At 39.0% G+C, this 27,635-nt stretch overlaps 1 protein-coding gene across 1 annotated transcript in view; it reads left to right on the top strand.

Moving 5' to 3' along the window:
• The window catches only part of ADAMTS18 (ADAM metallopeptidase with thrombospondin type 1 motif 18), a 121,514-nt gene that overhangs the window by 54,297 nt on the left and 39,582 nt on the right, over positions 1-27,635 (top strand). Inside the window, exons 2-10 of the mRNA XM_046682513.1 lie at positions 126-412; positions 2,594-2,787; positions 3,062-3,145; positions 4,714-4,873; positions 6,214-6,319; positions 9,845-9,982; positions 12,310-12,463; positions 19,618-19,713; positions 23,725-23,873. Of these exons, the coding sequence (XP_046538469.1) occupies positions 151-412; positions 2,594-2,787; positions 3,062-3,145; positions 4,714-4,873; positions 6,214-6,319; positions 9,845-9,982; positions 12,310-12,463; positions 19,618-19,713; positions 23,725-23,873 (1,343 nt within the window). The 5' untranslated portion in view covers positions 126-150. The remainder of the gene's footprint in view (positions 1-125; positions 413-2,593; positions 2,788-3,061; positions 3,146-4,713; positions 4,874-6,213; positions 6,320-9,844; positions 9,983-12,309; positions 12,464-19,617; positions 19,714-23,724; positions 23,874-27,635) is intronic.

Genomic DNA, 27,635 nt, shown 5'->3' with positions numbered 1-27,635 from the left:
TACATGCCAAGCATTTGGCACAGTTGCCTGCACACAGGAAGTAGCCAAGAAACAACTGCTAAAAATCGTCCCACCAAAAGGGACCCACGGAATTGTTAATATCTCCTTTGTATTCGGCTTTTTAGTCAGGTCTAATAAGGACACGAAAAAATGAATTCCTCATCTCGCCGTTACCTCAGCTCCTGGCCCAGGAACACAACTACAGCTCACCTGCTGGCCACCATCCTCACGTACTGTATAAAAGGACAGCCGAGGAGAAGGTCCAGCGTTGCCTGGGCAACCCGGGCTCCAGCCAGAATTTTCTTGGTCACCCCCCAAGTCACTCTCCCCACACACCCCAGAGTCAAGAAAGAGAGCATCGCCATCGAAGGTTGCAAAAGCATCATTTTTGTGGACGACGCAAGAAATGTATGTAAGGAAACTTTTTCTTGTTCTATTCTTCTGGGGGCCCTTGACAGGTTTTCTCAAATGCTGTTGGGTTGCTGATTTTGCGGGTTGAAATGGGGCTACACTAAGCACCCTCTGAAGCTAGTCTTGGAGACAGACCAGGAATCATCCTTGTCAGGGAGAAACTGGATGATTAGTTCTAGGTAAAACTGGAAAGATTCTGATAGGCGTTTTTTTTTTCTTTTTGCTCTTCTAGACTCTCCTAGGTTTTAGGCAAAGGTTCCACTGTATCATTTTGGTTTCTGTGCTCATGAGAAAAGTACTCAGTCTTCCAAATGATGAAAGAAATCAGAGGTGACTCCCAGCTGTGGTTGGGGTTCCTTTTGAGGACTTTAAGAAGAAACTTCCCAGAAAACAACATTAGCACTTGAGTGGAGGTGGCAGTGAAACACAGGGACCCTTGGGCATGGTTTATGACCCAGGAACAACCTTCTGCATTTTCTAGACCAGCAATGTCCTTTAGAAATATAATGCCAGCCCCAAATGTAATTTTAAATTTTTTGGTAGTGACATTAAAAAAATTTAAAGATAGGTAATTCATAATATATTTTATTTAACCCAATATATACAAAATATTTTCTCAACATGTAATCAATATAATAAGTTATTAATGAGGTATTTTACATTCTCTTTTTCATATTGAGGTTTGGAAATCTAGTATTTATTTTACACTTACAGTACAATTTTGGATCAAGTGACAAATTCTCACCAGAAATATTTAATCTGTCTCCAGGTTTTTATAAAATTTAACATTGAAAAACTAGATTTACATACTCAAGTTGCTCCAAACATCAAGTTTTTCAATAACGGAATCAAGTATTACTTTTTTAATTAAAATTAAATAAAATAGAAATTTCAGTTCCTCCAGTGGCACCTACCACATTTCAAAGGCTCAGTAGTCTTGAGTGGCAAGTGAGTACCGAGTTGGACAGAGCAGTCAGATGACAGTTTTATCCATGGAGAAGAGGAACTGGTGTCTCTGAGATGTTGATCAGGAGCAATAATGAAAGACAGCTTCTACCATTTTAATTGGTTTTGGGGTTTGGGTGTTATTGAAATATCCTCATTAAGGAACATCTATTTGGCATGGATCTATAATAACAGTGGTATTAAGAACAGTAGTGTTATTCAAAGAGGCCATGGTACGTATTGGATATGAGATATCAAAACTAATCTCTGGAGCAACCTTATGATTGGGTATTAGGCTCTTTTCATTGATGGGGACCTGAGACTCAAGGTCACTCATCAATGTGGACAACCTAAGGTTTTGAATCTAACTCTGGATGATTTGATCTTTTAATTTCACTCTGTGGAAAGCTGACTTTACTATTATGACTATTCCAGTTGTTAAAGTATTTCTGCATTAGTAATACACAGTTACTGTCCTGAGCTCTCCAAATGCCATCTTCCACCCCAGCAACCCTTGGGTTGTCACTATCCATTAACTAAAGGGGTCATGCCTGACCCAACAGGCACTCCCAGGTCTCTGCTCAAAGTTATGGCCAGTATCCATTCTGTTAAGGTGGTGACCCCATCTTACCTGTTAAAAAGTATCATATAGTTTTAAATATCACCCCTGACAGTGCTGTTTCCCCAGTAACTAAGTCAATATCGGGTCAGCCAGTCCTTATTGACCACTCATTCTGCACCACATTAAAGTTTGTGTTGATGAGACAAGAGTATAAGATACGGACAGTGTTCTACAGGATATATATTTCTAAATTTTATTTAGAAAATAATATATAAAGTGTTATCATGAATTCAGATGTAAAGGATAGTGTCTATTTCTGCAGTTTTTTAGCAATAAAATAAAATGAGCATTTTCTGTTTTTAAAAAGACAATTCAAGAAATATTGATTTTTCTTGACCCACTCTACTGGCTACAACTGTAGCTTGTCTTCTTTTACTCTGTAGAGCGTTTTTGAATTCCACCCACCCACCCATCCATCCATACTTCTGTTGAACGAGTCTTTCTTGAGCAGATGCAAGGTACAAAGCCCAAGGACAGGCAGCAATGGCATCACTTACCAGTGGATTAGTGAAGTGATGGTTAAATCGTCTCTCTCCTCCTTGTTCAGATTTCTGTCTATCTCACCCAGATGTTCTCTACTGATTTCCTTCCCAAATGCTCTTATGTCCATTGTAGATGCCCCCAAGCCTCCCCCAGAGGACACCTATCTCAGGTTTGATGAATACGGGGGCGCAGGGCGGCCCAGAAGATCAGCCGGAAAGTCACAAAAGGGTCTAAACGTGGAAACCCTTGTGGTGGCGGACAAGAAAATGGTGGAAAAGCACAGCAAGGCAAATGTCACCACGTACATTCTCACAGTCATGAACATGGTAAGGGGGTTGTCAGAACTCCAATCCTCCAGCTCTCCAGAACAGCTAAAGATCGTAGGATTCTCTTGCATGAGTTGAATAGCAGAAGTAGCCGCATGATTTTATTGAAAAAAAACCCCGAGTTTTATTTAAGGAAATTGGTTTCATGTGGACATATATTTGGTAAAATTGAAGCCTATATACTTATAAATATGGTTGATTGGTTTTCCTTCTCCCCCCACAGTTTTGGATATTTTGGGATTTTATTTTTGTTTGATTTCAATGGTTTCAACAGGTTTCCAGCCTATTTAAAGATGGGACCATTGGAAGTGATATAAACATTGTTGTGGTGAGCCTCATTCTTCTGGAACAAGAACCTGTGAGTGGCAGACTTCATTTATTCCTTCATTCATTCAGCATTCAGGATACACTTACTGGATACCTACTATGTGACAATCCATGTACTGGTCATTAGAAATTCAAATTTGAAAATATGCCGATGCTACCCTCAAGGAAAGTACAGTCTAATAGAGTTGTGTATTCAAATAACTAAAACATCACAAAATAATTATATATGCATATATATACAATGCCACATAAAATATAATTAAGTATGCACATATACATATAAATATAAAAGATAAATGTTACACTATATATAAAAATTAAATATTATGTAGGCTTCACAAGGAAGGGGCACTTGATAGACTTAAGGGTTAGTTGGATTTTGCAAGTTGGATATGCTGGGTAATTGCAGGTAAACGCAAAAGGATGTTTTGAAAATATACTCAAAATAAGTCATTCTAAAATTCTTGTAGTAAACCTGTTATCTCCCCCACACCATCTTAGGCACTGCAGAGAATTAAAAAGGACTATTTAACTGCCCTTGAATTGATTACAGTGAGGTACAAGACAGGGGCACGGGGCAAATTATAAAACCAGAACATATAATATAGTGTTAAATTGCATGGCACACTGTGCTTTGCAGCGTTTTGATGTTGAAACTGTATTTTTCTGAAGTGGGATTACGAATCAAACAGACTGTTTTTAAGTCCCCTGTGGCTTTTCCTCTTCATCTGTAACCTCAGTAACAAACGTACAAAGCAGAGAGTCAGAGACAAGACAAAAATGAATCTAATTGCCCAGGTGTGTCGAGCTACACAGGTCAACAACTTGTCAAATTATCCTTGGAATTTTAGAAAGGTGGAAAAGGGTGTATATTGTTTTGGAGCCACTTTTGTCTTTAACCTACCACTTATACTTTGCCCAAGGACTCTGAAGCCAGTGGCATCCTAATTCACTGATAATTAAAGATCTTGTCTACAAACCCTCAACTTGACCCAAGTCAATAGTTTTAGGCAAACATTTTGATAAAGAATTATTTTAAGGGCAAGTCCTATCTTATCCTTTAGAGTCTTCTATTTGTTTCTTCATCCATTCATTGAGCTTTCATTGTATTGATTGATTCATTGTAACCTATGATGGGCCAAGCTCTTTGCTGGAAACTTTGACATGGGGTAAATAAGCTATGCTCACTAACTTACTCCTGCCTTCCTGAGGAAGGCATTGAACTTTGTCACCATTAATTCATAACTGCGTATGTTTTAAAAGTTATGACAGTTTTATAAAGGTGGTACCAGCATGAGATGAACAAAGATGTCCCTAACTGATGTCAAGTTGTTTGTTGTAGAAATACAATTGGTCATAAACTACATTACTGAAACTCTGTAGCTACTTTAAATACTGTAAGCATTTAACCCAAAATAGTTTTTGTTTTTATGTTGTATTTTTTTACCAGTTGTCTCCAACCTTAGCTCAAGTGTTTTCCTCTACTGACCTTTCTCCCTAGAAACATGATGTTTCTGTGTTTGCCTGTACAAATGGAACGATTCAGCATTCTCATCTCTGTGACAAATTCACACTCTGATTTGTGTGGGTTTCCCATAGGGAGGATTATTGATCAATCATCATGCAGATCAGTCTCTGAATAGTTTTTGTCAGTGGCAGTCTGCCCTCATTGGAAAGAATGGCAAGAGGCATGACCACGCCATCTTACTCACGGGATTTGATATTTGCTCCTGGAAGAATGAACCGTGTGACACTCTAGGTATGGTATGAACAGAGGCTTCGTGCAACTTACGTTAGCAGAAAACACAGTATGGAAGCTTTCTATTGGGTGGGTGGCCCTTATGATCCTTAATGAGGAGACTAATCTTTAGATTGTGAGTATCCTCACTGTAGCTGCTGGTAAATTCTGTTCTGATTAACTGAACTCAGTGTGGAATGGGGAGCCCATTTGCTTTTTTCCTTTTGCATTTTTCTGTTAATTCTATTGATCACCCTTGAGGCATGGGAAAAGTTGTTTAACTAGATAAATTGTGGGTTATTCCATTAGCATCATGACTGCAGAACTGGGTAGTTGAAGAGAATTTGACCCGGCTCCATGGTACTTACCTGTGCCTCTAGGTAGCAGCGCCTCCTTTAGACTGTTACTTGACCTTTGAAGGACTCAGCTTTTCTGTATTTGTACAAGATAGTGAGTAAGGATGAAATCTTTTACATCGGTACTATATTTTCTAGCATATTCCATTGCATATAGTAGGAATTGAACAATTTTTTTGATGAATTCATAATCATCTAGATCATTGTTGATGATGATGGTGGTGATGATGATGGTTCCACCCATGATATGTGCCTATACCTTAGGTTGTCCATATGATCTCACTTATATTATGGCAGCGAAATGGGTGCAATCAATTCCCAGTGTGTATTTAATACTAACTGGGTGCATAGCCTTGTTCTGCTGGTTATGAGGACCCAAAACTGGAAGGAAGACGTTTAACACTATAAGGTAGTTCAAGATAGTATCAAGGACTGGCTGGAATATTTTATAACTACTCTTAGAAGGAAGCAGTTTTGGGGAACAGGAGCATTTATCACATTATAGTGAATAGGAGAAAAATGAATTTAATCTTCTCACATTTTTCAGGCCTTTCCACGTTATCTGCTTTAGAATCAGACTGGGATATGTGTTCTCTTAGAAAATATACCTTGAGCTTTGATTATAAGTGGACATTTTGTGTCGGTTTAACTATCATTTCAGCAATTGCTCTGACCCAAATAATAAAGATATTTGGATAAGGCATATAAATGTCCTATGACTTACTATTCTGTATGTAAAATAGGAGTTGCAATACTCACATTTCACAGGGTTGTTAGGAGGTCAATTGATGACAATACCTTTAAAAAGCAAGAAAATGTTAAATGCTGCATTTATCTATTTGGACAGGACAGAGAACAATATACCGTTAGTGTTTTCCTGCAAAAAAATTAAATACTTTAATCTGTTAAACTAAAGCTGTGCAGAACATTTTGAGGACCTAAGAAATGATCAGGTATCTGTGTGTATTTTCTTTGGACTAACTCTTAAAATTGCTCCTTCAATAGGGTTTGCCCCCATCAGTGGGATGTGCAGTAAGTACCGAAGTTGTACCATCAATGAGGACACAGGACTTGGCCTGGCCTTCACCATCGCTCATGAGTCAGGGCACAAGTAAGTGACCCCTTCATTCACCGCTTTGTGTGAAGACTGGTTGGGCAATTCATTGGCATTCCTCTAGTGATTATTATTGATCTAGGTAGAATAAATAGGATAAATCTTGTGTAACACTTAGAGTAGTACCTGACGTTAAGAAAGGCCCAGTAAAGGCTAACCATTGTTGATGCTCTTTTTAAAAACGACATTTAAAAGCTACACAGTATTACATGGTTTGTAGAAATGGACACCTAGACGTATACTAGGCATACTAAGTTCTATCTAAGGGGCCCTCTGGTCTTCTAGGCATTTCTTTATTTTAGTCCATGTTTTGATACAGTGAAGGTACTTTTAGTTCCTTAGATAAAAGGAAATAATCAGAGAGACATGCAAATTCCAAGAATGTAATGGCATGCTAATTGTTTAAGAAATTTTGATGCATATACTGGATATTCTTTGTATTGGTGTCTTTGCATGTACTTAATAGTCTTTTAATTGGTGTTAGTAGGTCTTTTGTGAGGATAGAGTTAGGAATGAGGAGTGAGAAACCTAAGAGTAATGAGATGGATTTATTTTATGAGGCATATAATCTGGCGTGGAGACAATTTTACAGAGAATTTTCAAACATTATTTGAGCAATAGCATGGGCATTAGAATAGCATACTGCTTTACAAAATGACTCTTTCAAAAGGCAGCACTCTTTGGATGTATGAGTTTAGGAATGTTTGTGTGCATTTTCAACATTTTTATTGAATGCTCATTTTCAGAGCATCCAATTAATTTCTGAATTAAATGTAAAAGCAAACATCATCCATTCCAGAACTATAATTTGTACATTGGTATTTTGGTGTTAGTATCTCTTATGAGTAGATTTGTTCAGGTAATTTGAATCTTGACCATTGCTGTTATCAACAGTTTCCCAGCATTTTATGTATTTACACAACCACCTTCTTAGCAAGATATGAATAAACCAATTTTATTGTGAATGGAGTTGCAAAAATGCCTGTTAGGCACAGGCCATTTTGTCCAGAGCAGGAAATAAAGTATCTGTGAATGTCAAATATATATTTTTTAATTTGTTTCACCAGCATAAAGTCCAAATTAACAATTGTCAGTTTTCAAATTACTGGCCATTAAAAACTTAATTACCCTTGCTTGAGAGTTGAAGTCACCAAAATCAAGATATAGCATTTTATTATTTATTTATTTATTTATTTAAGGAAGATTAGCCCTGAGCTAACTACTGCCAATCCTCCTCTTTTTGTCAAGGAAGACTGGCCCTGAGCTAACATCCGTGCCCATCTTCCTCTACTTTATATGTGAGACGCCTACCACAGCATGGCTTGCCAAGTGGTGCCATGTCCACCCCCAGGATCCAAACCAGGGAACCCCGGGCCGCCAAAGCGGAACATGCGCACTTAACCTCTGCGCCACTGGCTAGTCCTCAAAATACAGCATTTTAGATAGGGAAAAACAAAGACATTCTCCAGGTAGCATGGGAGAGAAGAGTCACATGTAAGGGGGAAGAATAGAGATAAAATAGAATTCATACTCCGTTCTAGATAGCATGGCCTTATAGAGTTAAATTTTGAAAAAGACAGTTCATGAGATTTTAATGTGACATTTGACATGTGCTAAAGAAAATGCATACGATCATCTAAAATGCTGTTAAATTAGAAAATTCAGACATAAGTTCAAAATTCAATTGAAACTAGGTTTTCTTATGTCTGTAAAGCTCCAGTGAAGTGCTACTTTGACTACCTTTTCCTCTTTCAGTAATGGCTTCAATCTCTCCCCATTCCTTCCCCGTTTTGGGGACTTGCACTCTTTCTTCTGGTACTTTTTATATAAGTTTCCCTGCGTTTTTGACTTTTACAAATATATTTAGAAAGGGTGTCTTCAAAACAAACCCCCTTCATTTCCTGGTTAGTTTGCCTGGTTAAGCAAAGCTGAGGAGAAGAAAAACAGTTTCCCTGAGTATATGTTGAGGTTAGTAAATCCCTGTTTGTGAATGTGTCACCTCTGAATACCTGGGGCATTCACTGATAGGATCACAGGATACAGCCATCCCTCCATTGCTTGCCTGAAAAATTGGGAGGAATGTTGGAAAAATGGCTAGTTTATAGACATGGGTCATAACAAAATCATATCTATGGTTATAACATAATTATTTATTTGGTATAGGCTACCTTCAAAGGATAGTTGTATTAATAAGACTATATCAGAATAACACATTTATTTCCACAGGAATCATATCTGCCTCATAAAAATATATTCTTAGACAAATTTTACTCCTTTAAATAATTAGGTTAAGAACAACCTAAATTAATGATAAAATTGATGTCCCTCTGTCCTCTGCCTCCCTAGAAAAAACACAAAAATCTTTTTTAAAAAAACGTATATTTATTTTCTTCTTCTTTTTTTTTCTGAGGAAGGTTTGCCCTGAGCTAACTGTTGCCAATCTTCCTCTTTTGCTTGAGGGAGATTCACCCTGAGCTAACATCTGTGCCAATCTTCCTCTATTTTGTTTGTGGGTTGCTGCCACAGCATGGCTGCTGATGAGTGGTGTAGGTCCATGCCTGGGAACCGACTCTGAGCCACTGAAGCAGAGTGCACTGAATTTAATCAGTAGGCCGTGGGGCCAGCCCCCACAAAAAGCGTTTCTGTGTACTGAATTTTTTAAAGATGACCAGAGAAGCTTGTTGCCACATCTACTACCCCTTTAATATGGCCTGAAGTAAGCTCTCCCTTTATGGTGTATGTATCATATGTGGGTATATACATAATGTTACATTTATTTTACCTCTCAGGAGACTTGAAAATCATTTAGGTGTAATGAACATGATTTCTAGGGAGTAAACTACCTAAAATTATTTTTACTCTCCGCTTGCTAGAACCTTCTGTGGTGAAATGGGACAAATCCATGTCTTCTCAGAAAAATGCATTCAAAAGAAGTCCTGCATGTGCCTTCAATAGATGGGTTCAACCATGAATTCTTAAAGATGTTTATGATTATAGGGGAGTTTAATTATGATCAGAGTTTGTGATTTCAGCTAATAAACTGATCATTAGAGAGAAGGTTGCATATCACACTGGCTGTATGCATGAATAGTCCCTAAACAACTTATAATCAGCTTCTCTCTGTTCCTACCTCCTACTTGCTCTGAACTTCCTTGCCACAGTTCCACAATTGGTGGCAAGAAAAGAATTTTGCCATTTGAAAAAAGAGAATTTGACTATCCCATCACTTCAGCTTAGAAATCTTGACCAAAATTTTCTCACCCTTGAACTATGTAGCAGGTGTACCATTTTTTGATTTTGTGGCCAAGACATAATATTACAAAGCCTTTAGCATTCTTTAGAATATCTACATGAATTTTGACAACACTGAATAGTAATTCATTTTTGTCTTTCTCTTTTCTTGCAATTTCGATAACTCTGTCCCCCGGTTAGATTCATTGATTCTTAATGCATCTTTTTCCTCCTCTGGTTATAATTTAGAAAATGGGTTCAAAGAAGGCTTTACTGTTTTTTTTATTTCAGTTTTGGCATGATTCACGATGGAGAAGGCAACCCTTGCAGGAAGGCTGAAGGCAATATCATGTCTCCCACACTGACAGGAAACAATGGGGTGTTTTCGTGGTCTTCATGTAGCCGGCAATATCTCAAGAAATTCCTTAGGTAACAGAGGGCAAAGCAAAGGGTATTCCCAGGTTTGGAGTGGTGACAGTGAATGATGTTCAACAGCTGCGAAAACCAATTCTCAGTGGATTGATGATGATGATGATATTGTCATTACTATTGTTATTGAAAAAAATACATTGAAGGTTTAATACTGTGCCAAATGCTCTCCACATATTGGTCCACACAGCAATCCCATTCTTGTGCTCATTCTAGAGTTGAGGAAATAGAGTCTTAGGGCAGTTGATGGTGTTGTTTAAGGTCATACAGCTGGTAAGTTGTAGACGTAAGACTCGCACTTGGGTCTGTTACGACTCCAGGATCTGTGCTTGTAACTCTCTCTCCTCTATGACCTCCACAAGTTGCTAGACATGTTGTCTTTTTACTGTGACTAATTGTTTTAATCTACTCAATCAATTTGGTCTTAAGAATATTAAAAATGCTAAAATGCTGTGCATGTTTTATAAAAAATCATTGTCTTGATTGGCTATTTGGTTTGAAATGGCCACGAGCTAGCTCTTTGTCCGAAGACATCCAAAGGGGATGATAGATGTGTAAAATCCATTTGATAACTCAGAACTCCTAGACTGCATCAGTAAAATATGAGTCAGGAAGGTAAGACTGTTTGATTCATCTTAAATGATAAACCCAAAGTTGAAACTCTTTGAAGTGTCTTTTGATTTTATTTAGCTATAATATATATTTGACCATTTGACCATTGTAACAGTGCTAAAGTTGTTATATACACTTCTGTATTGCTTAACAATGGGGATGCATTCTGAGAAATGCATCATCAGGTGATTTCGTTATTATGCAAACACAATAGAGTGTACTTACACAAACCTAGATGGTATAGCCCACTACACACCTAGGCTCTATGGCACTAATCTTACGGGACCACCATCTTACATGTGATCCATCATAACCAAAATGTTGTTATATGGCTAATGACTGTATATATATTTTATTAATCTATCTTGACTCACAAGAACACTCAGGCTCTGATCTCATCTTCCTTTGACTAAATGTTAGGGAAACTAACAAAATTTCTTTGGGAATTGATATTATTGATACTTTTTTCTTAACCTGTACTACTGCATTTTATTTGCAAATGTTTACAAAATTAGCAATACACACAGGGAAAACTGCTTAAATATGATGTCTAACCAAAAGATCTCGTACAGGATAGTAAAAAATTGACAAATCTTTTGCTAATGATAAGCTTTGTCACACAGAAGATTTTCGTAGGAGTTTCAAATTTGCAATTTGGGGCCTGAAATGATCTTTTCTAGCTCATGTGAGAATAGAATTAATAAACATTATAAATCAAGGTCACCAATGTAGATTGAATTTCCATCATTAATATTATATAGGTAAGTGCTTTGGGATGGTAATAATAATAACAACAGCTAACTTTGAATGCTTACTATGCTGTGTTAAGTGTGTTACATTTTCTTGTCGATCTGTTAACACTCCTGTGGAAGTCATTGTTGGTAATGAGATGTATAAGAGTTGGTCTTGGTGGAACGGTTGACTAGGACCACCATCTGTCTGGTGGTGGTCCTTAAGTTCGTAACTACTAGTGGTGATCCATTTAACTACCATGATATTTTACCTCTCCTTGATATCATAGTTTAATTATTTAAGTAAATGGAGATAATTTAAGTAAATGGTGCTTTCTAAGATTATCCGTCATTAAGGCTGATTTTTTTTTCCTCAACTCATCCCAGTTGAACATACCTCAGAGAAATTGTTCTGCTTTATGCCCCAATATATCCTTCCTCCTGATTTCTTTCAAAAACTTTTATTCTTTTTTTGGCTTGTAAGGATTATCTGAGGTAAAGTATGTCTTTGACCACTGCTCCATTATCTGTAAAAATACAGCATGATTTTCAACTCCATGAAGACAGGTGCTGTCTCTTTCTAGTTTATTTTTAACCTTTAGTGCTTAGCCTAATGCTGATCACACCCAATATTGAGTAAACACTCAATAAAAATTTGTTGAATATTATTGAACAAGACTGTTGGGGAGAGTTTTCAAGTATGTCTGTAGATTGACATTACTCATCTCCTCATTGGCCAAGCCAATTCACTTGGATGGTGATGACTTCCAGAACCATATAAAAACCTTCCTGGCTGTGTCAATTCCATTTTCTTAGCATAGAACTCACTTTTTGGAGTAAATATACATTTTAACTTTGAGCATATACCCGTTTCTTTAGCCATGTTATGTTTTTCTCTGCATGAATGCATTCAGAGGTGTATGGTTTGAAGTGGAAAGATCATAGATAAACAGAGTCATTAATAATGATGTGTTGTCACTGCAGTACACCTCAGGCTGGGTGTCTGGTGGATGAGCCCAAGCAAACAGGGCAGTATAAATATCCGGACAAACTCCCAGGACAGATTTATGATGCTGACACACAGTGCAAGTGGCAATTTGGAGCAAAAGCCAAGTTATGCAGCCTCGGTTTTGCGAAGGTATGTTTGCTTGTGATTACAAACTTACATTAAGATCCTGCACTGCATCTGTGTACCTAACAGAAGTGTAAACATTTGGTTTGCTAAGGCCAAGGGTTAGAGTCTGGGTTATCTCTAAAATGTCAGTTGTTTGGCATGATAATTAAGTGGCAATTTTACTGTCAATGAATTATCCAGGCTTATCCCCCGTAGACCATGTCTGGTTTGAATACCATCTGACTGCATCCTTGGAAGAAAATTCTTCCCCTGTAGATGAAGATTTTATCACAAGTAATAAATCTGGGTACAATGGCTTTTACCTACTTCTCATCACTCTTTTTGTTATTGTTGTGTTCATATTCCTTTTTAGTGTGATACATTGAAAATCATCACCACCTCGAAAGACATGAAAACTATTGTTGGCAGGCAACTCTTTTTTTTAATATGTAAAAGTTCAAGGTGTATCTTCAGTAATCTTAATGAGATGTTTGGTCAAGTCTTTCATTCAATATTGTGAGAAAGATTAATGGGAAAAAGGCAAAAGTCCAGGATGTAGAGATGGGAGAAACATTGTTCCAGTTGGTCAAGAACTACATCACTGACAGTCTCAACATCGCTAAAAAGTAGAAGCATTTTTAAGTTGGTCTATTCCTTGTATCCAAACAGAAACATGGAAATCCTAGGTGTCTGGACACAGGGAAATTATGGAGTTTTACAGCTCCTTTTCCCCCCTCTATTCCCCCTCGTTCTCTTTCTTCTTCTTTTCTTCTCCCTCTTCCTCTTTCTCCACCACCACCGTTATTCCCATTACCGCCATCATCATCAACAGCCCCACCTCCACCATTACCAACACCATACCTCTAACCCCACCACAATCACCGCTTCTATCACCCTCCGCCACCATCACCTTCAGCGGTTGCTAAGTGAGCCTCTGCTCCACATAAGTCTTCTTAGAGACTTATTTTACTTTTCTCAATCCTCACAAAAACCTTTTGAAGGGAGAATTCACCACCTCTTACCTGGAGCTGAGAGAATGTATTCAATTTGCCCAAAGCCACAAAAGTTTTAAATGGTGGGACCTAAGCAAAACACATTACCCACACTGATGTTAAGCTTCCTTCTCTCCATTAGTTAATACCAGTGTTTCGTAAGCTTCAGTCATTAACATTAACATTCAGTCATGAGCAATTACCTTCGCCAGTAGTGCTGTATCTCTGTCTTATTATTCAGTTGTTGCTTTCTATAAATCAACTCACTTAAAAATATATAAGCCCAGCCCTAAGAAATAATAACCATTAAATCACAGGTTTGATATGGGATTACATATTTTTCTAATGCAATTTAAATGTATAACTATTAGAGAAGTTTACACATAGACCATCCATGATTTTTTTGGTGTATCCTCCAGGCTACGTGGACCTTACTTTGGCAAATGCTGGTGTATTATATATATAAATTAGTAAATTTACAACTGTTTCTAATTGCCTATTAAGTTGATACATTTGGCAGAAGTAAGCAGCCATTCACTTTATTGAAAAAGTTTGTCTGCTAACTTTGTCTCCTGTTCACTTTGTTCTTATAGGATTCACTGGCTTACTCACTCATTAATCAAATATTTACTAAGCGCTTACTATGCAGCAAATGCATAATTGATAATGTTTAATTTTTCTTTAGAAATATAAAGGAAGTTTCTAAAATTACTGTCATTCCTACAGGATCATACATTCAACAAACATTTGCAGGGTGCCTGTTCTGTGTCAGGCAGTGTGCAGGGCTTAAACAACCATTCTTAAATGATAGATCTTTTTCTGGAACCACACCAAATTTTTGAAAGACGGCATCTCAGTGTGATGGTCTTTCCTGGGAAGAGAAGGAGAGGGAAATGGAAATTCCAGACTAGAAGATTGAATAAAATGAGGCAAGGGACAGAGATGGGAATGCCTGGAGGGGTAGAGAGAATTGCTTAGGAGAGATTGTTCAAGATGATGATGAGGTAAGATAGAGAAGGTAGAGTTGGTTGGTGGATCCTGAATGTGGAATATGATTTTTTCCCTCCTAGACCTGCTTATACCTTAAACCATAGCTACACTTCTGAGGATCATAAATAGTTCCCTGCCAGACTCCCCCGACCCCCCGCCGAAGTAGGAGGGTTTTCTGAAACAACAAAATCTCCTATTCGTCCCGTTGGTCTGAACCATTTAGACCAACTCCACCAACATAGGAAAAGGAGGAAGTTTGTTTTCAGGGTCTGTTTTGTCCTATCATTACTTTCCCTTTCTAACCTTTTCTCCTCAGTCTGCCTGGTTTTCTCTTTGCCTCTTAGAAAGGCAGTTTTGCTTAGTGGTTAGAAGCACAAAAATAATAATGATGATAATTCTCAAAGCGTCCTCTTGAACCAGCAGGTGCAGTATATCAGCAGCACCTGGAACCAGTTAGAAATGCAGATGCTTGGGTCAGATCCCAGACCTAGGGAGTAGGAAGCTTTGGGGGTAGGACTTGGCAAGTGTGGTTGAACAGGGCCTCCAGGGGATTCTGATGAATGCTCCAGGTTGAGAACTACTGAATTAGACAATCTTAAATTTTAAACACACACACACACACACACATACACATCTCTGGCTTTTGGAGTTAGCTAGAACTGGGTTTAAAACCTTTTTCCATGACTTCCTAGAACCTTGGACAAATGACTTAGCCTCTCTCAGCTTTTGTATCTACATCTGAAGGTGAGACTAAGAATAGTTCTTCCCTGGCAATTGTGAGGATTTATCTCTTGGTACAGTTGCGCTGTTTAATAAATAATAAGGGTTTCCTTCTTGCTCTCCTCCTTATACCTTCACAGTAGTGTCACCATTACACCTCGCTGCTCCCTCACAGTGGCCTCCTTGTCCAAGGGCCTGGGGCTGGCTATTTTTCATCACTTATCCTGTCTTCCCTCCCATCCCAACCTCAAGGGTTCTGTGTCTTCAGCATATCAAACTTCATCTCTGTTCCCTTTCAAAGTGTTCAAGAAAATGAGTTGTTCATCAGGATAACCCACATTATTTAGACAGACCTAGAGGAGGGTTACCTCCATAGCAATTGAGGAGAACATGCATTTGATTATTATGCCCTTGTTAATTGCTCTCTGACTCTGAGTGAATCAATGCTGTTTGCCAGAATGCTCCAAGCACTGTAAGAAACTCTGATCAATGCTTCCAATGCTCGTTATTTTACGAGTTAGGAATGAGCAACCTGTCCTCTGTGCCTCAGTAGCCAGCAGTTACTATCATACAGCAGAAGCTTGGTAAATGTTCATTTATAGATGCACCAAGAGGGTTTGAGGCAGAATAGGAACTATGGGGAAGGTATTTGAATTCTAATGAATATTTTCAGGCCCATCACCTCAGAGAGCATTTTCTTTGAAGGAAAAGTCCCGCGAAATATAGCAGGATGGACATGTACTTCTTCTTTTAAGATTTGACGTTGTAATGAGTGAAGGAGGTGAAAAGGTACAAGCTTCCAGTTATGAAATAATAAGTCATGGTGATGTAACGTAGAGCTTCGTGACTATAGTTAGTGATACTGTGTTGCATATTTGAAAGTTGCTGAGAGAGCAGATCTTTTAAAAGTCCTCATCACAAGAAAAAAAATTGTAACTATCTATGGTGACAGATGTTAACTAGACTTATTGTGATGATCATTTTGCAATATATACAAACATCAAATCAGTACGTTGTACCCTTGAAACTAATGTAATGTTATACATCAATTATACCTCAGGAAAAAGTTCTTCAGAAAAAGAATTTGATATTAGGATAAAAGAACGGAGAATAAAGAGAAACTTCACAGTATCTAAATCACACCTACTTTGTTAACTACTAAATTTATTACATCATGTTCCAACTTCCATTATCTTTCCCCATGGACTTATGTTCCGAGTATATTGATGTCCTTGAATGTTTTTCAAACATTTTCTGCTTTCATATCTACAAGCCTTTGTATATATGCCTCCCATCCGAGAATGTTGCATGCCCATCCATGTGACAAATATCTACTCATTTCTTAGTGTTGTTGAAGACTCAGCTCTAAGTATTACCTCCTTTTTTCCCCAAGAAGATTTAAACATTACTTTCTCTTTGCTCCCTCTCCACCCTACAAGACACCATCATAAACTTGTGATACATTATAACTGTCTATCTATGTCTCTTGCCTCAGCAGGTGGGGAATATCTGCAATGCCTGGCCTGTACCTGACATATTAGCAGATACTCAGTAACTATTTATTGGATTTACAAGGATAACCCAAGCTAACAGGTCTTTTTTTTTTTTTTTTTTTTTAGCACTTCCAGTGTCCAAAAGTGGAGGATTTTGCCTCTGTCCCCTTATCCCTCCACAAAAAAGCAGAGAGACTTATCTGGGAGAAAGAGAGGAGTCAAAGATCACTCCAAGATTTTTGGCTTGAGTGACTACAAGTATTGAGGTTATAAAGTTATAGAGTGAGCCAAAGAAGGCTGAACATGGAACAGGCTTTGGGGGACAGATGGGGAATTTTGTTTTAGGTTTGTTAAGTTTGAGGTGCTTTATGAAATTTGATTTGCAAAGACCATTACCATTTTTAGCACATCGGGTTTCCCTTGAAGGGGTATCCGTCCTTTAGAATACAGCTGAAGAACATGGTCAACGAGTGACAGGACAGAATGATGCACAGCACTGAGACTTTTCCTTAAAAATCACATCCAGACAATAGGAGACCTTGGAGTCTCTGTGGTTCTTTCTTTTTCCCTTAAATTATGACTTAAGTCCAGGGAATTATAGATAAGGAAAAGTTAGTTGAACACGCTGGAAAAAAAAGAGGGAAGAACAAGCAAAAAAGTGCAAACTCCCATTTCTGTTTACTTTGAAAGGGAGCTTTCTCAGAGGGCCCTCATGGTCACCAAAGCACGTAGTTGGCTGTAATTACGTTTGACTTCTGTGCTTTGCCACAAAAGAAATAACATGTTCATACAGCCTGTCTGATTTCACTCTGGAATCCCTGTGTTTTTGTGTTTGGCTTTATTTTCCTGGTCTTCTCCAGCTGCCCCTTTTCCTTAGCCCCGTGGCTTGGCATTGGCTGTGGAATCTGGGCCTCTCTTGCTTTGGTCTGCCCTAGCGTCATTTCGATGGCCACCATATAGGCTATGAGTGTGAGTTATGGCTTTCCCCTGGCTGTAAGAAGGAAAACACTTTAATTCTGAAAGCCTTTCTAACTGTGGCTGATAGTTTCAGTGGTTACCTCTCATTCCTCCATTTTGATGTAGACTTTCCTTATCCCACATAACTTGTTCCCCCCATGCAGGGTGACACAATATAGGGGCACACAGAGATAATGAACCGGAATGATTTTGTTGGAAGGCTGCCTTATGCTTTCTACTACTGTCGATGGCAGGTCCATTTCCATGGGAAACATTTACACATTGTGTCTTATCAGCTGTTTTGAGATTTGGAAATGGTACATGTGGGGCATGTCTGGGGACCCTCCTGGTAGTGATGTTTCCAAGCAGTGTCCTGAATATCCTTCCATTCTTTTTGGGGGGGAAAGGATTTTATGGTTGACAAGACCAGACTCACTGAACATATCACTGGTTTCCCTATGTTTTCTTTTCTCAGTCCTGTGGAAAATGATTTTGTGAAATATTTCTAAGCATGTTCTTGCCATATTTTCTAACCGTGAAATCCACATTAACTGGAAGGCTTGAAGAATTGGGCGCCTGGGTAATTGAATTTTCAGGGTGACCACAACAATCATTTTTGTTTCCTCCCTGGTTGTTAATATTTTCCCCAAAATGTATGTGTTCACATTTCTACCTTGTAAACAGAATGTGGCAAACAAAGTGGAATCACTTTGACATTTCATGGTTTTGACATTCCGTTAGTGATGCCATTCTGAATAGCAACTTCAACTGTTTGAGCTGCAAGGAAGCTGGTTCAGTCCCCTTACTTTATAATAGGCCACTGCTACACTCCTATTTAAAATGGGAGAAGTCGAGAGCTTTGTAACATCTGTGAATGGCAAATCGATGTCCAGAGCAGGGATCAAGGACCTGGCTCTGGAATCAGGCCAGTTAGCATCCCAACCTTGCCACTTACCAGCTGTCTGACTTTACAGCTTTGAAAGGGTCAGTAGCTTGCTCATTTTCCTCATCTAATGAGTTTATATGAGGAATTGGTTTAGTATCCACCACTAAATGGTGTTGTAAGAGTATTAGTTTCTTGCCTTCTCCAGCTTCTAGAAGACTTTTGCATCCCTTGGCTCATGGTCCCTTCCTCCATCTTCAAAGCCAGAAACATCTCCCTTAGTGCTCCTCCCACTGTCATTTCTCTGGTTCTCTTCTGTCTTCCCTGTTTAAGGACCCTTGTGATTACCTTGGGACCATCTAGGAAATTTTAGTCTCCCCATCTCAAGGTCAAGTGATTAGTACCCTTAATCCCATGTGCAACTTTAATTCTCCTTTGCTATGTAACCTCACGTACTCCCAAGTTCCAGGGGTTAGGACGTGGTAACATCCTTGGGAGCCATTATTCTGCCTAATACAGTCTAGCATGAAAGTTAAAGTATTTCATAGGTCTAGTGTAAGAATTAAATTGTGTAAATGCTTGGAAATTACTGTAAAGATGAAGAAGGTGATGATGGTCATTTACATCATTTATCCTTGAGAACAGCCATTTAGAGGAAACGGCTAATTTTATCCCTATTTTACAGGTGAGGAAACTACAGCTCAAAAGGCTTCTATAACATGTCAGGCAACAGGTCTATGACGTGCCTCTAGCAGGGCATGCAGCCCGGAATTCCAGGACAAGAATTTGAATGAGACTTGTTTTTATCCCAGTCTTGGCCTATTCTGCTTCACTGGTGGTTATTATTATAAACCGGGTCTCTTAGTTTCAAGCCAAGTGTTCTCTAAATTAACTGTTGTGATCTCCAGTCATTACTAAACACGGACAAATAGAGCAAATATAGAGTTGTGTAGAAACCTCCTGCTTACACGTTTGCTGCAACATATTCCCAGTTACCTTGTATTACCAACTTCACTAGCCTGTACTTTCTGGATACTTTGCCTCATTTTGGCCATCTCAAAATACAATATTGTGTACAAAAGCTTTGAATATTTTTTGTTTTTATTGCATCATCACCCTTATGAGCTCCTTCTTTCCTTTCAGGACATTTGCAAATCACTTTGGTGCCACCGAGTGGGCCACAGATGTGAGACCAAGTTTATGCCTGCGGCGGAAGGGACCGTTTGTGGCTTGAGTATGGTAAACAGCATACTTGTTAGTTTTTAGTTCTAGAAACTTGATAAAGCGTAGAACCCAAACTATTTGTATGATGACCTTAGAATGGAATGCCTTGGCTGCATATATTTTCTGACTTCTCTTTCAATTAGCCAGCATTATTTAGCAGTTCCTATACAACTCAATGCTAATTATCACCCAGGTGGCTAAATTGTTCAAGAAGATTTTTTTTTCTTTTTGCCTTTGTTTTCCTTTTTTAGATGATTTCTATTTCAATGAGCTGATAGGTTTCATTGTATATTGTTTGCCTTTTCATCTTGACTCAGTCTGGAAAAGCCTCATGGAGCAGGTGTCCCCGTTAGTAGCAAAGAAAAGACTGTGCCTCCCTACCAAGAACTCCACTCACCTCACAGGATCCATCACTGGGCTTCTGGAATGCCCAATAGAGTCCTATCACTTGCAGTGACTTTCCTGTTAAAGAGTAAGCCGCATTTCCATCTAGATTGTATTGGAAAGTCTTTTTTGTAGCAAGTATCCTGAACCCTAAGAACCATTATGGAAGATTATGGGCGATTTCTATGTTTTGAATTAAGAACTCTCATATATGAGTTTCTATTTTTCTTCTCCTTTCCCAATAAGATTCTGGAGGTAAAGGTGCAAGAGAGATGCCAGTAAGTGAGCTAGATTTAGGGAGATCCTTTGAAAGACCATGATAGAGGAGCTCCGGATGATGAGAAAGCATGAGATGTTACAGGCTTTTTGATCTCTGCTGTTGGCTTTCTCAAGGCAGCACAAGCCTGTATAGAAGAATCAGTCACTTAAAGTGAATTCAATTCCATGATAATTTATTGACAACTAGATATCGGGGACAGGAGGCTCTGAGGCTATAGAGATGAATAAAACTCAGTTTTCTGTCATCAAGAATTTACAGTCCAGTGGGGAAACCTGTGCAGAAGCCAAGAGCTTTCTTTTTAAACACATCTTTAAGCACCTAGTTACTATCAAGACCCAAACGAATGAGAAAGGAATCTTGCTTGGGATTCAGTATGCACTTAGCGTAAACTACGATGAGAGGGTTCACCAAGACGGATGTTGGAATTCGATTGAAGTTCTTCAGGTGGATGAGAGGAGAGACTTTCAGGGAGAGACCAACAATAAAGGCAAAGATACAGACACACAAAAATAAATGAGTGTTCAGAAAATACTTTCTGATATTTAAGTCATTTATTTAACATCTCTTAAAAGATTTGCAATTTTTGGCTTTTAAAGAAAGTGAACAGTTTGAAAATTAAGGTATTATGTGCAATCTTTAACCAGATTTACTGGTCTTAAGAAATCCCAGTAAGGATTCTCATTAAAAATGTGCATAGGAGGGTTTTAGCTGCGATGATACAAAACAATGAATCAATTGAATAATTGAAAATATAAGTACTGCTCAAGTCATTTTTAAAGCATCAAGATTTAGAACTTGAGGGTTAATGGGTATTTTTTTTTCATTAAGAAAACATTAAACATAATGTACAAGAAAATATTGGTATAATAAATGAAGAAAATAAGTGATAAATGGCATAAGTCTAAGGTTTATTACAGAAATACACCAGGGATCTAATTCCATGGGGATGAAAATGTCCCTGGATTAGACTTCAGTTAATAAAACATGAAACAAACCAAGCCAGAAGCTAGAAAACAGATGTCTTGATACCACCCCCTACCCACCTCATTATTTTAAAGACCAGACTCTAGTTATGTATCCTGGGGAAAAGCCCTCAGCTGTGAGGTCACCTCCAGTAGAAAGCATTCTGAGAAGTTCCATCCATCATCACTCCAGGATAATTATTGCTGCATTCATATATATGGTTCTCTGAGTCTTTCTTCATGATGGGGTGTAATTGGCTATTTATTAGACCAAAAGCTCCCTGAGGCCAGGGCCATGACTTACTCATGTTTCATCTTGCGTGTCTTGCAGAGTAGTAGTGCTCCAGGGTTTGTTGGTTTGTTTCTTCATGACTGAAACCCAACTTAATCCTTCCCCATCCTTCTCCAGTCCCTGGTCCTTCAGTGATATTTATACCATGAATGTTCAGTAAACATGTGCAGATGTGAAAGCTGCGTACTTTTATCTAGATTATGTGTGCAAGGCAAGAAAGGTTTGTGTGTGTTAGCATAAAAGATGTTTGCCCAAGTCATGGCCACTTGATGTGAAATTATATATGGATAGTAATATATATGGATAGACTGATAAAATTATATATGTATATAGTTTATATTTTACATGTATAATTTTATATTTACATGCAGGTTGTACATGTATGTGCGTATATTCCTATATAGTCCTGATTTCTATACTGATTAAAAAAGCCCAGTAGATAATCTGTCAGCCCCTAATCCAATACTAGGATGAATACTGAAATAAAAGAAAAGTCGTATTAATTGAAGGATTGGAAAAGATCTAAAAGTGATATTTCTAAAGAAAGAAATTAGATTAGAGTTAAGATACATTAGTGGGCAATTTGCCTCTGAGGTGAGAAGTCTATGCGTCCTTCAGCTACTGAGTTTAAATCCAGTCTCAGCTGGCTGTGTAGCCACTTGGGTAGCTTGTGTGACTCTGAGCAAGTTCGTCTGTATTTCTTTGGTCAATTTCTCTCATCCAGAAAGTAGTTATTGACTCCTGAAGACTTTGCGAGGATTATATTAGTGCACGTGAAGTCCTCGCCCCTGCCCCCGCCCGTCCCATTTGGGGCACATAGAAGCAGCTTAATAACTGTACCTGCTTTGCTGTTGTTTGTTGTTGTTATTTTGTCTCAGCCACTGAGCTCGGTGCTCAGTCCAGGAGAATCCGCGGGATTCTTGGTAGGGAAGATTCAGATTCGTGCTTGTGGTAGACAAAATCCTCAAATGACCGATTGCTTTCCCCTGAAAGTTCTCAACAATGTTATATGATTTCGTGCAAACTCTGAAATGGCAATTAATCCAGGGAAAAGAGAAATGAAAAACTGAAGAATTAATCAGCACATGGCAAGAATTTGCAGAAAGGAAGCAATATCTTGACCTCGACAAAGCGCACTGGCAACCAGGCCTCACAATAAACAGCCACAAAGCCAAATGGATCCCCGGGGGACGAGTGAAGATTTGAAAGTCAAACAACCTCCCCATAATTCTGTAACTGAACCCCCCTACTCCTCCTCGGCAGAACCTGGCACCGTCCAAACCCCAGCCCTTTGGATCTAATTGCAGAGGCTTTTAGGAAAGTGTGTAGTTACGCTAAGTCATGCAGAACTTGCTCATAACAAAAGCACCGCAGGAGAAAAACCACTACAGAGGCTAATGCAGGCCCCAAGGTCAGAGATGACCAGCAAAGCCTGGAATGTATGACAAAGAGAGCGAAAATGGAGAGGTTAGCACAGAAAACAACTCTCACCCTGGCTTGAGCGGATCATTGGCACATGGGAGACCCAGAGCTAATTCAGAGAAAACACTCAGAGACCTCAAAGTCATCAGAGGGGCTGAAGTAGTAGGGACCTTTCATCCAGACGAAAGGTCAAAGGGTGATATCTAAAAGCACAATTTGCATAGACGGAAACCTATTTGGTTTCATAAGAACTGCTCTGTGTTCGGTGTTAATATCTTAAAAACTGGTTCTGCTTGAGTGAATGATCCAAACGGTCCTCTGAACAGCATTGTTTCTAAATGTCAGGGGAGGCTCCCTTGTCACTTTGTCTGGACTAACTTCCTTGGCTGTTGGGTGGAATCTTCTCTGAACATTTCACGTCGACTGCTCACAAAGCATATAATACTCCTTCTGTTGGTGACAGATGCCCCTTCCCTCTAGATGTCAGCCTTTCAAAATGCATGCAGTAAACGTGGAGTGAGTGGGTGTTTATAAAGTGCAGCCAGCGAAGGAATTCCATCAAGGTGTCCTGCGTTCTCCCGTTTGCCAGCAGACTCGTTTTTCCTGTTCCTGTGCAGGTGTTCGCATCCCTTTGCCCATTCCCAGGTGGTCTCTCACAGGAAACATGTCATGCATTCTTTTTGCAGTGGTGTCGGCAAGGCCAGTGTGTAAAGTTTGGGGAGCATGGGCCCCGGCCCATCCACGGCCAGTGGTCTGCCTGGTCGAAGTGGTCAGAGTGTTCCCGAACTTGTGGTGGAGGAGTCAAGTATCAAGAGAGACACTGCAATAACCCCAAGTAAGGCTCTGACAGAAAGTCAGTATGTGTAAGGCATTAACCTTCAGCCCCCTAACGTACTGTTTTTGCTTTGTTTTGCTTAGACACTGTTCTTAAGTGTCCCTTTCTTCCCTCCAGTTAATAGCAGCCAACTAGAATTTTACTGTTTGCATGTGAAGGTTATATGCGCTGGTGGGGGGAGGTATGGTGGCCAGAAACTGGAAAACAGCAAAGGAGTTATTCTGTGGGTGAATCTGATGATCAAGGACTCCAGGAATCGTCTGAGCTACTTTCTGAATCTAAATGAGGGCAACACAGTCACACAACCAAATGCTTGTGATATTCCAGAACAGAGAAGCTTGGCTGGTAGAATGTGTGTGTCTCTAACTGACGACCTGGAGAAAGGAGGCTGATTTTTGCCTTGCAGGAATGCACATCCACACATGTCGACAGATCTGCCTGACTTTTCAAGAGAAACCAAAATCCCAAACGATGTTTTGTGTGAAATTTTCCAATTTTTAAAATATTGACAACAAATTCAGTTTTCTTTAAAAAAATAAGACATTGTGAGCACTAATCAGTGCATCTACAGATTGAAATTGGCCCGTGGTCACCTGTGGGCACCCTCTGGTCTAGTTGTACCAGATTCTGAACTGTGGTCTGTGCTCGGTGAAAATGAAGGTGGTTTTGTGTTACTTTTATGTGCTCTAATCAGATACATGAAGCACATGGGAGATGTATATTTCCTGACAGGCATGGTGATGTAGAAAGAGGCCAGCTTTTAGAGATAGAAAGATAGGACTCCAAATCTTTGGTCTGCCACTTATTAACTGTGTGGCTTTGGGAAGGTCACTTGAACTTTGAGCTTGGGTTTATGTATAGAAGGGAGATAGGAATACCAACCTCTGAAGGTCTGGGGAGGATTAGAAATTGCATCTGTGGAATGTCTGACACACTGAGGAGCATCCAATGGACATCCAGCAGAAGGTGCCTGGGTCCATGTGGTTTTCATCATCTTTATCCTAAACTCACCACGAACACTGGGTAACAGAGGGCCAGCCCTCAGAAGCAGTGGGGGGAACCCGTACTGATGCAACTGAACTTTGGCGAATGTGATGGAGTGAGAAGAATGTGATGGGACCTTGGAAAATAGTGATCTAATTCTACAACACGATTTGAGTGGTGCATAGCATGGAGGTTAAGAACACAGACTCTTAATCCCCATAACCTGGGTTTGCCTCCTGGCCTGCCACTTCCTAGCTAGCCATGGACAACTTACTCTCCTGGCTCTAGATTCCTCATTTGCAAAAAATGGGATCATGATAGTACCTCCATCAACTGAGCTAATATTTGTAAAGTGCTTTAAAAAAGTGCCTGGTATATTATAAGCATTGCACAAATGTCTGGTAGATTGAGAACTAAAATAAATAATGAAACTAGAGCAAAAGGAAAAGAGACAAATGGTCCTTCATCTGAGTCAGCAGTCTGAGCTGGATCAAAAGGCCAATTTGTTCCAAAAGAAATGGGGGGGTGGTGGTTGGGAGATACTCTGTGGTTTCTTAGGCACTCTTTGGGATATCTCAGGCTAATCTAGGATTTCTCAACTTCGACACTGTTGACATTTTTAGGCTGGAAAATTTTTTGTGGTGGGGGTTTGTCTTGTACACGGCAGGATGTTTAGGAGCATCCCAGGCCTCTACCCACTAGACGCCAGTAGGATGGCTCTCCCTCCCCACCAGCCTCCAAGCTGTGACAACCAACAATGTCTCCAGATGTTGCCAAGTGTCCTATAGCGGGCAGAGTCATCCTCAGGTGAGTCTCTGCTCTAATCAGACTCAGGAACTGGGTATAATGAGAGGGAGGCCAGTGATACATTTACAGTTTATACCAGCTTAATAAAATCACCCTCCTCTACTTTGAATGTAGCCTGTGTCTTGGACAGAATTGTTAAAATCATTGCTTTTTGTTTTTGCAGCATATTTCATGGATCTGGTTTTCATACATCACAACATTTTACAATCTCAGTATTTTCCCAGGAAAGAAAGAGATTACCTAATTTAATAGCTCTGCTGGTAAAGTGCATGAATGATGCCCCTGAGATTTAAATTAAAACCTCGCTCATATCTGTGAGATGGAGAACTCTCATTATAATAGGGCATTGTTCATGGAAATAGCATATTGTAATTTTAGAGATGCCTCATAAAAGGCTTAATCACTACAGTAGTTCCACTTGGTGCAGTTTTATCATTTCAAACAAGATTAAGGCTAATCAGGATATGGTTTGCTTTAATTATGCGTGAAGTCACAAATAAATAAATGATGTGCTATCCCAAGACAGCTGAATGAGTTATTTTCTGTTCTTAGTTCCCTTTGTTGCAGTAAAGCCATTTTTTCTCCCTGTTTCAAGTTACTGATTTCTTTCTTGCTTCAGTTTGAACATTTGGTCTGTTTGCATCACGCAACCTAACTGTTTTCATTTTCTCACGTGAGAAGCAGTGTGAGCTTTCTATTTCACATAATGATGGTTTTCCCAGAACGTATTTTGTTTCCTAAAAAATGAATTATTCCTGGATGATTCATGGATTTATCAAACTTGTCAGCTTCAAAAAAGTTTAAAGGTTATCTGGTTCTGGAATGGCCAATACCAGGCACACATGGCCCATCTTCTTTTTCCAATGTCCGTGGCAGACATTGTTATTGATCAAAGCCTATTTTCTCCTGAGCCTTTTATGGCTCAGGAAAGTTCTCCAAACACTTCTCCAGGCATTTGCTCCAAATCAGGTTAGAACAGATCCATGAGTTGCAACCTGTTGTCTAATCCAGTTATTTGACAAGTAGATGACTAGGAGAGACAGGGCAGCAACCCATGCCCAGCTCACTATGCTGGTAATGGTAGAGTCAGACCCAGATCCCGTAGTCTTAATCCTTTGACCTTTTTTCCGGTTGCCTGGTGATTCAATTACACTGTAAGAGAGCCTAGGGAAATTCCTAGAAACTCGGTTCAAGAAAATTAATAGCAAAAATTAAAATAGTGAAATTAAAATAGCAAAAATTAAACATGCTAAGGCATTCTAGAATTTTCCTAAAATGTGAGTGTATTTGAGAAAGAATAATATACCACTAGAGTCATAGCTCTAGAAAAAAAATGGAATCAAATCTCTGGCCCATTTTTCACTCAGTAATTTCTAGGCTCAGTTGATTATCAGAATCACCAAGTGTGCTTTAAGAAACACTGATTTCTGGATCTTCCCCATCATATATTCTTATTGAGAAAGTCTGTGGAGGGGCCCAGGAGTCTGCCTATCTACCTATCTATCTATCTTTTTTAACAGGGCTCCCCAGGTGATTCTGCTGATCTGCTAGCCAGCCAATATTATAACCATTTGTAGTCAGGACTTGATAAATTAGGCAGAGGCAAATATGAGTATACTTTGTAGTAGTCTAATATAAGGACAAAATCATGTGCCAAGACACTTGTTTTCTGACTGTTTATATTTTTGTTTTTAATCTTATCATATTTTGTTTTTAATCTTATTATATCGTGTCATGGTAGAATTTTCTACCTAACACTCGTGTTTAAATCCTAACTCTCATGTTTAAAGCTGCAGAAAAGTGTCCCTGTGTTTAGGGATTTGATGCAAAAGTCCAAATTCTTGCCAGTCATTAAAAGTAGAAAGTATTTAAAAGTAGTTATAATTTATTTGTGCCACACTGCCCTCAACTCTGCCCTAAATTCTTTACAAACATTATCTCAGTTAATTGTCATGATTGCCACCACTTCAG

Source organism: Equus quagga, chromosome 13, assembly GCF_021613505.1.
Source record: "Equus quagga isolate Etosha38 chromosome 13, UCLA_HA_Equagga_1.0, whole genome shotgun sequence".
In the NCBI taxonomy this organism is placed as follows: Eukaryota; Metazoa; Chordata; class Mammalia; order Perissodactyla; family Equidae; genus Equus; species Equus quagga.
The sequence above is the reverse complement of the archived record's forward strand: the minus strand, read 5'-3'. Positions and strand labels throughout refer to the sequence as shown.